Raw genomic sequence first — 16,847 nt, 5'->3', positions numbered from 1 at the left:
TTACCCCCAGCCTGTGTTATGACCTTATTTGAGAGCATAAACTTTGATATCTTTGTTTGACATTGGTAGGAAGTGTTAATCTAGCCCTGCATACATGCTATTTGATGATCCACAGAAATGTATACAAGAAAAACCTACTACTGCACAGACAATTGTACAACTGTATTACACATTGTTATACACTGCAAGGAAAAATCCTCCATCTCTGTAAAGTGAAATTAGCACATCAGTGCTTGCAAGTCTGTGGGCAGATGTTAGAGCACAGGTAGGGTGTCACTTGAGGACATACAAGCTGAGAGACATGCACAGAAAAATTCAGACAGTATTTACCAGAGAATTAAATGTTCTCTTCTAAAACTATTTCAGTATCCCTAAATGCACATTTATTACCACATTTATTCAGATAAACATGGGGGCTCACTTTGAAATTAAAAAAATTTCAGTTCACTGCTGGAAATAACAGGGGAAAAAAAGATGTCCTTAGTGTTGCTCCTTAAATATTTTTAAGGATACTTTGCAAAAGGGAGGGAGGTCCCTGAACATCTTGCACTGGCTAAACACCCTTTCCCCCTTTGCTAAATAAGAGTCTTCTGAAACGCACAACAGCTCCTGTAACTTTAAACCTGGGCTGAGGTCATAATTTTAGTACTGACCAAACAGAGTGTGGAGGGCGGGCCCAACTCTTCTTTTTGAGACCACCTTAGACATGCTCCCACCCCTTAGCTAAAGAAAAAAATGCTGACTCCACTCCGTTACTTTTCTTTAGCTCTATAGTTATCATCTGGGAAAAAAAACTTTCCTGCCCTTAAAGGAATATTTCAAATACCAAAACATTTTCTGCAGTGACTACTTTGTGAAATCAACTCTCCTCTGCCTCTAAAAAAAATTGAATCCATCTGGTCTCAGGACTGAAAAGCTAATCTCTAACCATAGCAAAGATGTTTATTAAAATTCAGATTGTCATCTTCGTGCTGGGGAGCATGCCTTTCATAGCACTTGCCGAAGAAGGTAAGAAAAAGCTTGACTAAGATTATTTCCAGCGATTCCACATAATTAACAGTTTTTGTGCTTGCTTGTATGCAATATAGTTGCTCTGTCCTGTTTATAAGCTTCCTTTTGAATTCATAGCTACTACTGAGCATCTACTATGCTTGTATCAGGAGAGAGATGTCAAAAGCTTTCAGGTTGGTAGAGTTATGCTCTATTAAAAAAGACTTTCTGTGCGTCTGCAAGGGAAGGAGTAGTTTACGAGAAGTCAGTGAAGGCATTACATCAGCAGCTCTTGGAAATGTCTTTCGTTTCACTATGTAATATATGCAAAGGAGACTGCAAGCTATAATTTAGTTGTAACTGACATTTAGATGGTGAAACTCTATGAAAATCACATAAATCTTTGCAATTCTTTCCATTCAAGAGGTTAGCTTCTGTACTTTGAGGCATTACAACAGCTTAGAGCTCAAGCCCTATCCATTGTTTTCCTAATACTAACTTAGTCATAAGCAATACATGCGAGGGAATCTATTAAACAGGAAGAATTATTATGTAAGACAGATTCTAAACATGCTGGGTACCTACTCAGGAAAAGTTTATTTGGCAAACTATTTCTTTAAACATTATAAGAAAAATATAAAATACATTTAAAGTTATGCCTAAGAGTGTATCTAAAAATAAAGGGGAAAAGTCTGGTTAATCAACAGCAAACAGAATTACCCTGAACAGTACTTTATTCTAGGACCATCACAATCAAATTCAGCCTTCCTGTATATTTGAATCAATATGAACAAATTGGCAGCAGGCAACAGACTCAGGACTCCTGCAACAGTGGAATAGAGCAACTGTTGCTGCAGAACACTGGTGTTCCCTGTTGCAAGTAATAGTTTTCTGAAAATAACATGAAACTCAATCCATCAGTTTTCCAAACCAAAAATCTACTGGACTGATTTGGATTTTCAGACCCTAATTGAAACATGTGACCTGGTGACAATCAATACCACTGTTAGAAATACCAGAGGCATGCCAGTTTACTCTACAGGTGGATATTGGCTTGGGACTTTAAGTGGAATTCTTGGTCTTCTGTATGTGAGAATACAAGGCTTAGAGTTTTGAGTTTTGCTCCAAAACTTCACAGCAATCTAAAAATCAAGAGATGTTAGGCAAACACTTCAAGCATTGCTTTCTAGGCTTTCTAGGATAAACAGTTAGGGCTCAAATTGCTGTTTCCCAGCCAGCATACCCTTAAAAAAGCACCGGTATTTAACATACTAGAATTTCCAACCATTAAAAAGGAGGCAAAAAGACATCATTTTATATAATTGTCTTACAGAGTTTATAGGATATCAAAATACAGGAAAAAGATTCTTTCATCTGTAGGCTTTGGGGAAATTTTAAAGCACGTTTCCCCTGATTGCTGAGTTAAGGAGCCCAGCAATGATCAGGCTGAAACCCTATTAGCCAGAAAAGTGTTAAAATACTTCCTGCCTGCAATATTTAACTTGGTTTTATGGCCTGTGTAGCCTGCATTGAACTCCATGGACTGATCCAGAACTTGGCTTACAGTATTTAAGGCTCTCTGGCTGCCTGTTTGTGTGTCTCTAGCTAGGCTTTATGATTTTTCTTGAAGTGGGGCCAGCCATTAGGATAATTTCCTATGGGTACCCCAGGAAAGTAGACTCTGTATGTAACATATACAAGTCTCCAATATATTCCATGTGTTCCACTCTGCTGTTTGCCAATAACCATCAGCAATTATGAGTTAGAACAGACCTAGAATAGACAATGCCACCATTGGCATTCAGTAATTGCACTGGCCAGTGAGAGGAAGTATCTACAGATACCTGAACTTCTGGGACAGCCAATTTGGCCTGGATGGTTTTGAGAAAGTCTCCTAACCAGATTCTGATATCTCTTACTTCTGATCACACTAGAAATAAATCTGCAGCTACCCTTGTGTTATATCTGGTCACTCCAGTTTCTGGTCAAGACTGAATCTAAAAAAGCAGGTTTTGATAGAGAACATAGTTCCCATTTTGGGGACTATTATTCAGTTGTCTTTCTGGCTCACAGTTGTCCTGAAACAGTTTCTGCACCTCTGGCTTTCATAAAGTTGCAGCGACTCAGATGCTGCAGATACTAATGCAACTAGTCAAACTGCGGATCACTATCTTGAAGGGGAAGAATGCTGTGCTCAACTAGGATCAATGACTGAATTCACTGTTTGGCAATTCAAAGAGGAGGAGTTTGGAACAAATAATCCTTTTGGAACTATCAGTCAACTTACGAACAGCATTTTAATGAAAACCTATGAATCTTAAGGGAAAAGTCAGTAATGCCTGAACATGCTTTGCTCGTATACAGCACCACAAATTACATCTGAATCAGTTAACTGAAAATGAAGACTTCTGTTAAAGTCTCCTATTGTTTTGCATTAATCTTAACAGGAATTTTCAGTCCCATAGTCAACCTGCTTTCCAGTGGAAAGGATAAATGCTCTATTAATTGGACCATATAAAGCAAGACAGAACAAAATTGTAAAAGCCCAAAATACAATACTGATGGAGAAGATAATTGACTTTAACTCATTTCCCTCTTTCCAAGTGAATTTCCAAACAAAATTAATGGCAGAACCTAGCAAAAATCCAGAAAGCAGTAACAAATTTTACACCGCTTTAAAAATAATGTACACTGTTTGTGTTAACTCTTCATGGCTTAAAGACTGACCAAAATAGCCAAGTATCCTGTCATGTTTACCACCCAAAAACAGCCCTGAGCATTCTACATATAACCCTGATGACTTTCTAGACTGAAATATTTACTGTTGAAATGATTAATGGAGACATTCATCCTTCTGCAATCCTGTTCAGTGTACAAAAACCTCAGGCAAATCTTAGCACAAAGAGCCAGATCAAATGAGTTGAAATGGAAGCTGGCCTGAAGTTTTTCCAGAGCAGCATTAATCAATGAAAAGTGCAAGCATTCAAGTGTTTTACGCAGGCAAAACACTTCATAATTTGAAGCCTTACCTATGGTGTGAGTATGAGCATCATTGCAGATAAGGAGGTTACTCTAGTAGCTGTCACATAACATGAACAAAAATTAACATGATTGTTAACAAGTCACCACATGTCAGTTGAGCTGTAGCAACTGTCCATGTGCTTGCTCTTAACCAGATGCAAATACTAGGTAATATCTCTAAGCAAGTCTCAAAATGAAACAGGACTATACTAGATTATATAGACGTAATTTGTTTTGTTCTCTTGAGTGGGAAGGGAGAGAGGCTTGCCCATCCACTTTAAATCTGGGAGTTAAAAAGCAAGTTTTTGAATCTATGTAATTTTACAAGTGAAGGAAACCTTCACATTTAAGAACTCACAAGTGCACCCTTTGTTAGCTCAGGTTGCATAGTGAAAACTGGAAACAGCGAGGCCAGATTCTCAGCTCTTGTAAACCCATTTCCACTGAGCCCATGCATTAACCCCAGAAGATCTAGCTCTTGGAAATCAGCTGCAGAGATATGCAGCTGACACCCTAATGAGATAAAAGAATAGATAATCTACCTAAAGGGTAGATAATCAAAAATTTGTAAAGAAAACTTAGTTCACAGCATGCAAGCTGTTGGGCTCCAACAGAAGTGTGCAGTGTTTCTTCCTTGTGTCACTGAGGCGAACCATACGTGTGTCACAGAAATGACTACTGTCTGCCTATCCGTAACACATGGTGCGTCTCAGCCACATGCCTGCTTTGGTGGTTTGTTTGCTTTTTGTCTGGATGCGGCTGGGGGGGGACTACTGGATGGAAACATCCCAGACCCATGCTGCAAGCAGGCAGCCTCTGAAAGGGCCTCCGCAGATTTGTGTGCACACATACCCTCAGTTTACATTAATGCTGCAGCAAAACTCAGAGCCATGTGGTGCACAGCTCAGTACACACTCTCTCATAACAGGATGTAGGATTGAGAGTAAAAGGAATGTTGGGAAGTGCTAGAGACAAATATGAGGAAAATAAGAAACAAATTTACTATTTATTTTCAACTCACTGTCTCAGAAGCCTGGCCAAATACTCTCAAAGGAAATAGAAGCTTGACACCACACATTCTCATGTTGCTTTATCATTGCCTCATGTTTTTCCATCTTCCCATTTGTTAATTAGCATAAATTACATTTAAAAAATCCTTTACAAAGGCACAGTTCAGCTGTGTGTACTATTTCAGACCAAAGTGCACTCTCAGGAGGACCCAAGTAGCACACAAGCTACTGCTAAATCTTTAAAGGGGATACACTTCATTCTCAGCACATATTAAAATGCTTTCATAACTCAAATACATCCAAATATTAGCTAGTATGTTCTTAGCTAATATGAATGTCAGACTAAATGTATTTGAACATCTCCCTTGCTGTGTGGCAATATACAGCAAGTAGTGAAAAATCATTGTGTGAACAAAATTAAAGCATAACCTGTTTCCAGGTGTAGTGTTTAGCACGGATATTTCAAGCAGATGAGTTAGGAAATGATCGTGCAAACAGTTCCTCTGGCAGATATAAGGGGATAGTAACCTTCATCAAGAAGGTGGCGATAAGCCATCACAGGAAGTAACCTCTTCAAGCTGACAGCTGTAAAAGGGCATGTGTCTACAGCCTCAGAGTTTTGGGAGGGAAGTGATTCAGGGAAAACCTTCTTTCATTACAATACCAGAGGTCATTTCTTAATTCCTTTCATCTGTATTCACATATCCCTGTATTTGTACACAGATTGTCCGTTACACAAAATTGTTTTGTACTTTCCTCCTTGTGAAACTGAGCTCATTTGAAGTTTAAGCTCCAACACTCCTACCTTTCCAGCCACACAGCGATAAACACAAAGCACTGTAATGCTGCTGTTTTAGGTGCCACTAACGGAACAATGCAAGAGACTCACACCTTGATCACATTATCTCCAATCTTGTTGCCCCACTCAAATCCTTACTGCACAGAGAAAACAAGGTATTGCTAGTAAGATCACAAACAGGGCACACTGTGGTCACAGGGCAGCAAAATCCATTATTAAGAATTCTTTTTCAGCCAGATTCATGGGATAGCAACTGAGGCCAGTGTACTTAGACAAGAAATCTCAGATTTACACAGCAACATTATTAAAAGCATAAAACTGAGAAGACTTATCCCTAGTTCTACAAGGAATTTTTTGCAAAGGAATAGCCCATAATGGAGTTAACCTTTCCTTAATATCCATGGTTCTGTGACTGACTTTTATCCTGCATAATAGAAAAAGCTTAGTAAATTATCACCATTTTCTCCTGTGGCTTTGTTTCAGACCTTTGCCTATTGGTCATGAGCATATAGCAAGCTCTTGAACTGCAAATTTTACTCTACATCTGCCCCAGTTAAAATATTTTGTTTTTCTGTGGGTATCCCATGTATGGGCATTATTAAATATAATATTGAAACATTCAGAAGACATGCCAATTACTTTAGAAGCAGCTGAGCTGTTCTTTGCCACTCAGCACTGTAGATTTAAATCCTGGCTTTATTCCTTTGGCTAAACCAGCCACAGCAATAGAAACCATCTGCAATAGGGTGTGGTGACCACAGGAAATGTTTCTGACAATTCAGCAAAATGTTGTCATCAAGAGCTACACAGAGTAGCTGAACAAAGTCAGTCGTGCTCTGAAAAAGGCCTAACTAAATCTCTCCTTGTGCATCACAGCCTTGTTTAACTGGTAGATACTTTTCCAAGTTCATGGTATTTTGTCATTCAGCTTCCTCCACTATACAAAGAAAAGTCTGGCAATCTTCATATACAGAACAGGCAGTAGGCGCTTCAAGATTTAGACAGCGTATGTACTTTCTTCTGGACAAAACAAAGTCTAGACACTTAATATCCCAGAACACTTATCATTGCATGATGTACTACCTCAACTCCCCAAAAGAATTAACAAAAATAAAATAAAAAAGGGAAAAGGACAATACTGTGGCCTCAAACAGGCCAATCATACCAAGTTCTCAGGATACTGCAAGTGTCATGAATTTTGCAGGAGCCATAGGCACAAATGAGAATTTCAGTCCTTGTTTTAAGAAACTACTCCTAGCCTTTGAACAGTCTGAAAATACAACTGTCCAAAGGCTCAAAATCCAGAATGTAAATAAAAAGCCAGTATATGTTCTTCCTCAAACTCAAGTTTTCAAAATTAGCCTGATAAATTTTGTAGCTTTATTCATATTTGAGTGCCTGGATTTGGCAGTGTTGAAGAACCAATTCATAAGAAAAGGGACTCACATTTAATTCCTAAAAATGCTTAAGCAATTGTCATAGTAGGAAAAAATAGATAGCTACTCCTTCAGATAAAAGTAAGCTGATGAAAGAGGTTGTGGGCCTGACTCTGGAGTATGTTTAAATTGAGGATGAAGCCAAATTATGGACAAAATTGTATTTCAAAACTGGAGAGCTGCTGCTCAGAAGTTATGTATTCAAAAGGCAGCTATCTTATCAAATCACGCATTTTTGTTATACTTCCACCAACACAAGTTACCAAACTAAGCCTGAACAAGATTCCAATAATGAGAGAGACTGCAAGACTCACTTTGCTCACAACCAAATTAAGGTCAAAAAGTGAAGCATGATTCCTCAGAAAGGGAATTCTTGTATCAAAACATAAATCCTGAATAAAATATGGCCAGAACAGCACGGCTAGCACACGCAGAGTCCTTCAAGCACTGCCACTTTGTAGTAGTTTAAGAAACAGACTTTGAAAAACCCTGATCAGTCAAATCTAACAGACTAGCTTAATGGTAGTTTAATATCATCTCAAAGGAAAGAGTGATACCTCCCAAGTCACCAGTCCCACTAAATGCTGTATCTTGCTGTTCTGGAGAAGTCTTTAAGGCTAGCAGTTTTCACCTACTCATCTCTTATCTCAGGGACTGAAACTCATTCCATTTTGAAGGCTTCCTGTTTCAAGGATAAGCTGAAACATGGATATAAGGCTGCCTTTGCCCACTGGTGTCTGGGATTATTCAGACTGCTGAGAAAGAAAGATGATCCTCCAACATTTTTCATTTTCAAAAGCATCTTTGTTGTTTTTGGAGATACCTGAAAGAAATGCTAACGGCCAGAAGTTTTACAACTCACTCTCCTGCCCAACACAACCACTGTGCTTTGAAAGCAAACCTAAGAGGTTTTTCTAGTAAACCCTCACTCTGAATAACAATGAGTAGTGAGCTCATCTTTCCACAAGTGGGTCATGGGATGCTTAACCACTCAATGTTTTCAAAGCAATATTAAACTTTTAAAGACATCAGATTTTCTCCTGGTGTGAGAAGTTGCAGTCTGATAGCAGCTGGGGGCTTTGAACTGAAATGTACCCAGCTGGAATTCTGGCAGAGAGAAATGCAATGATTAATTCACATCTGCAACAATGTATAACCGCAAACAGAAAAGGTGGCAGTACTAGCTGGAGACAATCACAACACTGAGGCAATGCTTTTATTTACAGGCTCCTCTGAGGTAATATTAAAAACATATGCATAAGTGCTACTTAACCCTCTGTTTTTTTCTACATTTGGGCCACATCAGTGAAATCAGCTAAAGGCCAAAGTACATGTACCCTTGTGTCCCATTTACATTCTCTTTGGTGACTTCAGTGGTAACAGACCTTGTACTGGAAATAAGAAAAGACATGCTACATGCTGTAGCTTCCCTCTTAAGTCTCTTCACTATTTCAAGCTCATTTAAAGCTTAGGAAGTTTGAAGCTTAAATTAGATGCCTTTTCCCAGAGCATTTTTATCATCATTTTTCTCTGCATGCTGTATTGCAATACAGCATTAGTATGCTCTGGAAGTGTTTACCTTTCTTCTCCTGACAACAGAGGGAGATGTGGTCAAGTACAGACCTTACTTTGGCACTTCCATTAAGAACCTAGAATTAGGTGAGATAAATCTGGGCTGCTGCCTTTGTCATCCACTGTATACTAAAGGCAACACACCAAAACAGATCTTCTACATGTCATGTGTTGCCAAGGATCTTTGATATCTTTGCCACACAAAGAATAATTATTTCACTCTCCCTCACGCTTCTTTGTGATGTTTACTAATTCTCTACACCTTGTTCTGGGACACCATTTCCTTTCACACCTTTACTATCAGTAATTCTTCAGGGCAGAAAACTACTGCCATGCCAACAGTATGATTAGTTTCCCTGAATGAGTTGCTAGCTGTTCATATATTAAACTCACTTTACTTTCCATTTGGGGTTTTTCCTGCAGATAATTGTTTTTCTCCATCTGTGTTTATTCTGTGACTGGTGAATAAGGATGTTTTTTCAGTTTTGACAGGGATTATCAAACTTAACTGGTCCTTAAAATTCATGTTGAGCTCTAATGCAATTTTCTTTACAATTAACATATATATACACACCATAATCAAAATATTACAATTAAAAGGCATTACTTTATAAACCAAAGCTGAGGATTTTGTCACTGACTTTGCAGCCCTTAAGAGTCTAAGGTAGCTATATTAGGCCTCACACTGGCATAACATGAATACACTTTCTTCATCTGTTGGTGCCTAAAGTGCGACTTCCACACCCTTCTGTTTGCTCTTAAATAGAAAGTATCTATACTCAGGCTTATAAATAAAGGTATATAAATATAAAATCCTATTTATAAAATTCTATTTACTTGAATAAACGTGGAGTCAGAAATCTAAGTTTAGATTATTGTGTTTGGTTTCTTGGAGAAGGGAAAGATCTCAGCCTTTTGTTAGAGATGGATGAAAAATTCAGTTTGGCTCAAAAATGAGTTTGGGGAACAAAGAATATTTGCAAGATGAATTCAGTGGAGAGTTCAAGCAAAAATGGAGTAGTATTTAAAATGTCAAATCATTCCTCCTCTGAATGAAAACTTTCCTTTACAAAAGTTTTTACTCCTTTTAAAATTAAACATTTGCTTTTTGGTTCAAAATAACATTTTTCACTAAAAATGGGCATTTAAAGTGATATATGCACAGCTGATCCAAAGTAATTCTAACTTGTTTTTCATTTTCAAAAGTCTATTAAAACTCATTTTTTCCTGATTTTTCAGTCTCTGAACCAAAAATTGTTTACCTGCCTTTAAATGATATACAATGCAAGCAGAGTGTTTAGAGGTATGAATAAAGTCTATTTTCTGATAAGAGATCAGAACAGAAATATTTTAAATTCAAATGCAGAAGGAGTGAGAATGTTTGTGTCATTAAATAAGACAGGTGAAATAGTGTGATATTTAATAAAGCATTATACAGGACATGCATATTATTTCCCTTATATAAAATATTCACATGGTATGGTAAGTCCCTGTTTTTAAACAACTCATGTGAATAGCTGTTCTCATCAAGATCACTGCACAGCACCACCAATTTACCACTTAATATTTTCCAAGTCAGAGATACAAAGGATGTTGAATCAAAGAATTCTATTCATTAGCATTAAATAGCGAAGTGCTACGGAACAAACTACCTTGCAAAGGGAAAAAATAAATCAGATATTTTGTGGTCATAACTAATCAATCAGCAGCTGACAACTGTTACCTTACATAAATCATAGGTCAACACAAGTGTGTGAGCATCCAGGGTTTCCCCCCAAACCCCTAAAATCTGTTATTTTAAAGGAACAAGCATGGCTCTCATTAACAGTGCCTTTGGGTATCAATGCAATGTTTCCTTGTAGTAACTCAGCACTGTGCTAGAAACTGAACTGGTGTGTTGGATTTCAAGAAGAGTTTGGACAAACCTTTGCTCAGATCACTGAAATAAGTAGAAGTCAGGTGCTAAGTTTGATTCCAGGTAAGAACTTTCCAGGAGTTTTAGGGTTTTACGCATGAAGTTTTTGTTCAGGTCTGTGCCTATTATTAGCACTTAGCTTAAATTTAAACACTAGTATCTGGAATTAGCAGAACTTATGCCTCAGGCTACAAAGTAACTAGCAGTCTCACCTAGCTTTATAATCATGACAATTTAGAAACTCAAGAAATATCATACTACATTAGTATCACACAATGTGTCAGTTTTATATCAGCATGAAACTTAAGTATAATTTGATTATGTTTTCAATGGTTTTCATAACTGCCAGTTATCTTCACATACATATACTTTTCATGTTCTACCTCATTCCATCTCATTTTCCTTATTGAAGGAATTTGGCCATACTTGTGAAGAAAACCAAAGGATTGGGCAGGCCAAAGTTTTAAGTGTTTGTTGTACCAAGGAGTAGGGATGACATATAGGTCTAGAATGAGAAAAGGAGACCTTACAAAAGTATGGCAAATTAGGTTTGTAGTATTAGAAAAAACATCTTAGAAGATTTGTGCATGAATGTTTTCCAAACTATAGCTACACCCCATAAACAATAATGGTAGTTCAAAAAAGTTACACAGCTGGGACTGAGTTGAAAGAGGGGAAAAGCTCTTTCTATTTTAGAAAGCAGGAGTTCAAAGTAGCATAAGATAGTGCTTAACTTGAAATAGGGAGTAGCCACATTCACCTAAAAGGAGGAAAAGACTCTTCTCCAAGAAAGTTTATCAAAAAAGTGTTTATTATTCAACCCTGGTCAAAATGTGGCACAACCTTTAAATATTCTAAGTGATGTGTACTTAAGCTCTTTGCCCTACAGCTTTGTACAAGTATAGCAGAACCCAGAAAGTTAATCCTAAGAATCCTGTACACCTAAGTGGGCAGATAGGCAGATAGAACACTGAATAGATGGCTCATTTTTAACATACTTTAGAGGCCAAAGTAGCCAGAACATGGGATTATCAAATAAAATCCTAACTTTCTTTTAAATTTTATTCAGCAAGCTCAGTTCTTGAAGGAGAAGAAAGTGCAACAATTGATTTCAGGGACAGAAATGACACAGAGTTTGAAGAATTACCAACCCTGGTGAGTACCATTCTAAATCAAGGTTCCTTTAGATTACTCTGAAATTATATTCCTAGTATTATCTTGTGGCTCAGATTTTAAATGATCTCTGTGATTTTAGCAATGAAATAAAGGACAACTTTGAGTTCTAAAAAATTTCTAGCAAGACAGACATAACAGTTCACTGATTTTTTTGGTCATTCAGCACAAGCAGCACAAAGATGACAGGCTAAAAATCCATCCACAGGGCACCCGGCAGACCAAGAAATTCAAATGCTTACTTTGAAAATACTGAGGTTTTTTTTCCCCCCTCTGCTTTTTGCCCAATCTTTTTAGCTGCCCACAAAACTACACGGTGTAACAGATTTCTTGGAGTTTGGAGAACTGATGACCACAGAAAGTTTAGTTGTCTCAAGCGAAGACAGTGAGAATTCTACTGATTACGAAGCTACCACTGAAAATGAAGGTAAAAAAATCATTCTATTTTAATATACTGTAAGTTATTTATCTTATGATGCTACTAGCACCTAGAGTATGTGGGAAATTCAAATACCAAATTTAAGCTGCTCTCAAGGTTGGCTTTTTTTTTTTGAAAGGGAAGATTTAATAATACTTCTCCATAATCACTTAACATCTTAACTTAGTAAGAGATGTGTGCTAACACAAGGAACCAAAAACCAAACCATATAGTTCATCACCACACTGCCAGTTTTAACCCAAGACAGGTCAGTAGCCCTCTGAAGCCTTCACTTTTTCAGATGAAGCTGTCTGATTTTATGCAAGTCAAGTAATACAAGCTACCATAAAATCGGTTTGGGCCAGCCAACAGAAGAGATCTTCAAATGCAGAAAACTAACAACACAGTCCCCCTCTGGATTTTTTGCTAGGTTGTCTGTTTTAGCTTCCCTGGAGATACACAAATTGTCATGCACAAACAAGGAGAACTGGACCTATATCAATACAGTAGTCAATGAATAATAGACTGGTGCAAAAGGTTTGAGATATTCTGACCTGTTTACCTTATGCCTGCTTAGCTGTCTTGCACACAGCTCGCTGAGTACCAGCACAGTTGTGCCAGATTGTAGACAGGAGAATGCTTGGGCACAATAAAGTGTGCATGCTCTACAGAGCACCTTTTGAACCAGAATTGCTCTTACTGATTCATTGTGTGTACACCAATAAATAGTAAGAGTGCAAACACCTCATTTCCACTCCAGTAGCTCAGTCCTGTAACAATATCAATGACTGGACGCAAGTTTAATCAATCTTGCATTAAAATGACTAAAGGAGTCACTACATACGTAATATGATATTGCCCTCCTACGTTTATTCTTTCTGGTCACCTCCTGGATTCAAGTTATTTAGGAATCAACCGGTCACTTTCTAGATCCAATTTATTTAGGAATCAAGTTTTTTATAGCTAATTGCAAATTTATTGTGGCATCTAAGTAAATGAAGCATGGCTTCTCCAATTCTAAGTTAACAGCAGTAGCTATTGCTAACAGTTCCTCAGTGTGCTTTCTTCAAGAACAAACTCAAAACTCAGATTACAAGCCCCACTGAAAAGTTCTGCATGGCTCACAAATCTGTCAGATTCACCTATCAGAATTCATTAGTGACTTTGAAATTAAGCCACATGAATGCCAGGTTTCAAGTCAGTTTGCTTTTGGCATGCAGACTTTCCTTCAAAACTGGAAAATCAAATCTGGTGGCAGATTATTTCTATGAAGTCCTGCAGTATGTATATTTATTCTGTCCTAAGCATCCCAAACCAATTAGCTCTAAACAACAGTTATGCACAAACACTTCTTTGGCTAGCTTCCTTATGAAGTTTCCATGCTCTACAACAGTTTCATATCCCTCAATAGATCAAGCAAGTTTGTTTAAAAGTGTATGTGCTTTTATCTCCTTTGCCAACTTGCTTGTCTGCTGAGTGTGGGCCTCTTATCTTTGCTTACTGTTAAATAGAAGTTATGACTATTGGATTTGAATTCTACAGGTAGAATTTTCAGACTTCTTCTAAAGGATATACAAAACATTTGGGATGAGGTACTACTAATGAAGTAAGAGGAGCTTTTTTATTTCATCTGTGTTGGGAACTCAGCTACAAGTTTATTGACTGGTTGGAGACATGTACTGAACAGATTTTGTACGAGTTTCCATAAACTGCACAAGGAACCTGAGAAACTTCTACAGACAAAAAGTTTTCTAAATGGATAAAGAACAGTTTACCAAATACACCAAGAATAGGACAAAAGTTTTATTACTGTAAAACTATTCCTCAGGCAATTAAAATCTGATTTCTAATTTAAGATTATACCAGGTATATTCTTATTGATCTTGATGTGGCCAGACTGAAGTTTCACTAGTAGGTATAGGTCACAATCACTCTTATATCTTAATTTGTCTTAACTGTTTGAGCTCTTTTCACTACGATTCTGAATTTCATTTGCTCACTCTATCAGAGAAACAACTTATTATTACATGGCCCTCATACCACTGATGTAGTTAAAAGCTTACCTAGGATATAGCAGTGTGAATTGGGATATGAAACAAAAGGATCTAAATAATTATTTTGTTTCTGGCTTTACAGGTGGACCAGGTAGAGAACCAGATGCAACTGAAAAAGGTATTAAAAGAACTGATTATAAGGGCAAGAAAAATTAACTGCCAGGTGATAACACTTCTAGAGGTCACTAGTTATATCCATGCTACTTTTGGAGAGGAATTTTGGGAGGAGCCATGACATGCTCCCTGATCTGCCTCCCCCTGTTCACCCGGTTACCTAACAAGAGCTGTATCCATAAGACCATCTAAAGGGAGCCCTTCAACATGAAGGCATATATACGGGCCTGTACTCTATACAGATAATGTACCTTAAAATGAGGATGGCTTTGCAAGTCTCAGTACACTGTACAGGCTTACCCAGTGACTTCAGCAAGTTTTCAGTATGTTTTTTATTCCTAGCCTTTGTGCCAGACTGAATTACAAAGCCTACTTGAGAGTTCACAAGCTACAAGGAAGTCTTCCCCAAGGACTGAGATGCAGCAGAAAAGCATCTGTACTATCAGTAACCACTGTTTTCCATGCACTCCGTGCACAACATGCTAACAGTGTTCATTTCCTTGCTCAGGTGGTCTGGAAACAATTGCACTTGCTGGAATCATTACTGGAATCATAGTAGCAGTTGGAATCCTTGCAGGAATCATAATTGCTGTTGTAAGGAAAATGTCAGGCAGGTACTCGTAAGTAAATTACTAATCAGGCTTTTCTGGGTGTAGCTGAAGACAAGCGAGTCTTTACAGTTCTAGTAATTCTAGTAGTAGACAAACCCATAAACAGTTGGATTCAATAGCCATTTGAGTCTCTCCATTAAAAATCAAACAAGCATCATTCTCTGAGCAAGGTCACAGGTATCACTCAAAATTCCTAATACTTCCAGTTTGACAAAGTGAGACATACCCACTTTTGTTATACAGTGCCTCTTGATTCAGCAGGAGCTGCTAGTGCTCTAAAGCACCCTCACATACTTTGAAATCTCACAGATACTGTGTGCATGCCCTCATAACATGCATGGGTTTGAGGTTAGTCTACTCCACAGAGTGGAAATTCACTACAAAGTATTATAGGACCAAGTTCTGAAAGTGCTGGATACTATGTGAACCCTGACAGGTGGTCTTTATTTTACTTCAAATAGTTCTGGAAGCTATTTTAGTACCAGCAGGATTGACTAGTCCACTCACAGGCTAAGTGCTTTTGCAAGCTCAGAAGGAAAAAAACCCACACTACATTTAGCAGCTACTATTCACCCAGTGTTAGCCAGTGGGCAGGAAACAAGTTGTACTTACAGTAATTGGGATAGGAGAAAGAAAACATGAACTGGGAAGAGAAGTAAAGAGGCAACAGCAAAGACAGGGAGGGGGAGGAAAGATCATAACTAACATTTGGCTAACTCCATGAACCACAAAAAATAATGTCTTCCTATTTTTCCTATTTGTTTTGACAGGCCCTAAAAATAGTTGAAACAAGTGATCATGCCGTTTTATGCCAGTAAATACAAGTGCTTCTTATTTTATAAGCACTAGAGACTATTCTTGTATTTGTGTGAGAAGATGATCCATGGAAAGCACGGTTGAAGAACTTCAGATCTATGGGGATCCCACACAACTCTCCAAATGACTATTTTTACAGACTTACTGAACATGGAACACTTCATAGGATTTACTAACCAGGAATATATTAGAGGAAATGAAAATTATGTAGTAGGAATAAGAAAAAACACAGAAGCAAAGAGATATACATCCAAAGTGTGATTTGCAGGTAACACATGCTAGCTTGATTTTAAGCACTGCAGGCAAACCTTACACTGCATTTTATCCATTTCTCTCAAAAAAGAAACCACAAACCCAGATTCTTTTCTCTTAAGCTCACTGAGGAGTCAAGATAGCCTACTGTATCCTTCAGGGCTCTGAAGTGCTTGTGGCATGTTCATCTACCTAATGTATAGTTTAGCAAGATATGAAATTTCTTACTAACAAGGAATGAGCTTCAGAGAGGCTGAATTATCTTCACATTTCATAAACAAATTACATATCAGGACCTAAGTCTCCCCACTATCAATACTGATTTTCTGCTTTTGATACTTGCATGCCAAGGTGTGGTAGACCCAGCTGGAACTGACCTACCAATTAAAAGCTTGCTCATCTCACTGTTACATTAACAACTTCCTGTCTTCTCTTGTTGCAGAGATGCATAGGGATTGAAATACACATCCTGAATTAAAGGGTGCTTGGAATATACCCACTTTTGATGGGTCACTAGCCAGTTACTTCTGATGTGTAGAAGCTTTTGAATTAACATACACTTTTCTTTATATTTGTCTCATTTTCTAAGTGCAGAGCAGACTTGTTTGATCACACATTGTATAACACTAGATCAGAACACATTAATGAGATGTGTCTTTGAACTCT

At 37.8% G+C, this 16,847-nt stretch overlaps 1 protein-coding gene across 1 annotated transcript; it reads left to right on the top strand.

Annotated features, from left to right (window-relative positions):
• Positions 1-938: 938 nt before the first annotated feature.
• On the top strand, positions 939-15,126 carry PDPN (podoplanin). Its single transcript, XM_026074180.1, has 5 exons — positions 939-1,008; positions 11,813-11,898; positions 12,214-12,343; positions 14,471-14,506; positions 15,011-15,126. The coding sequence occupies exons 1-5, from the start codon at positions 939-941 to the stop codon at positions 15,124-15,126; spliced, it is 438 nt and encodes a 145-aa protein (XP_025929965.1).
• The last annotated feature ends 1,721 nt before the right edge of the window (positions 15,127-16,847 follow it).

The sequence above is a fragment of the Apteryx rowi genome, unplaced genomic scaffold (genome assembly GCF_003343035.1).
Source record: "Apteryx rowi isolate R43461 unplaced genomic scaffold, aptRow1 scaffold_38, whole genome shotgun sequence".
NCBI classification, from domain to species: Eukaryota; Metazoa; Chordata; class Aves; order Apterygiformes; family Apterygidae; genus Apteryx; species Apteryx rowi.
This window is presented reverse-complemented; position numbering and strand designations above follow the sequence as displayed.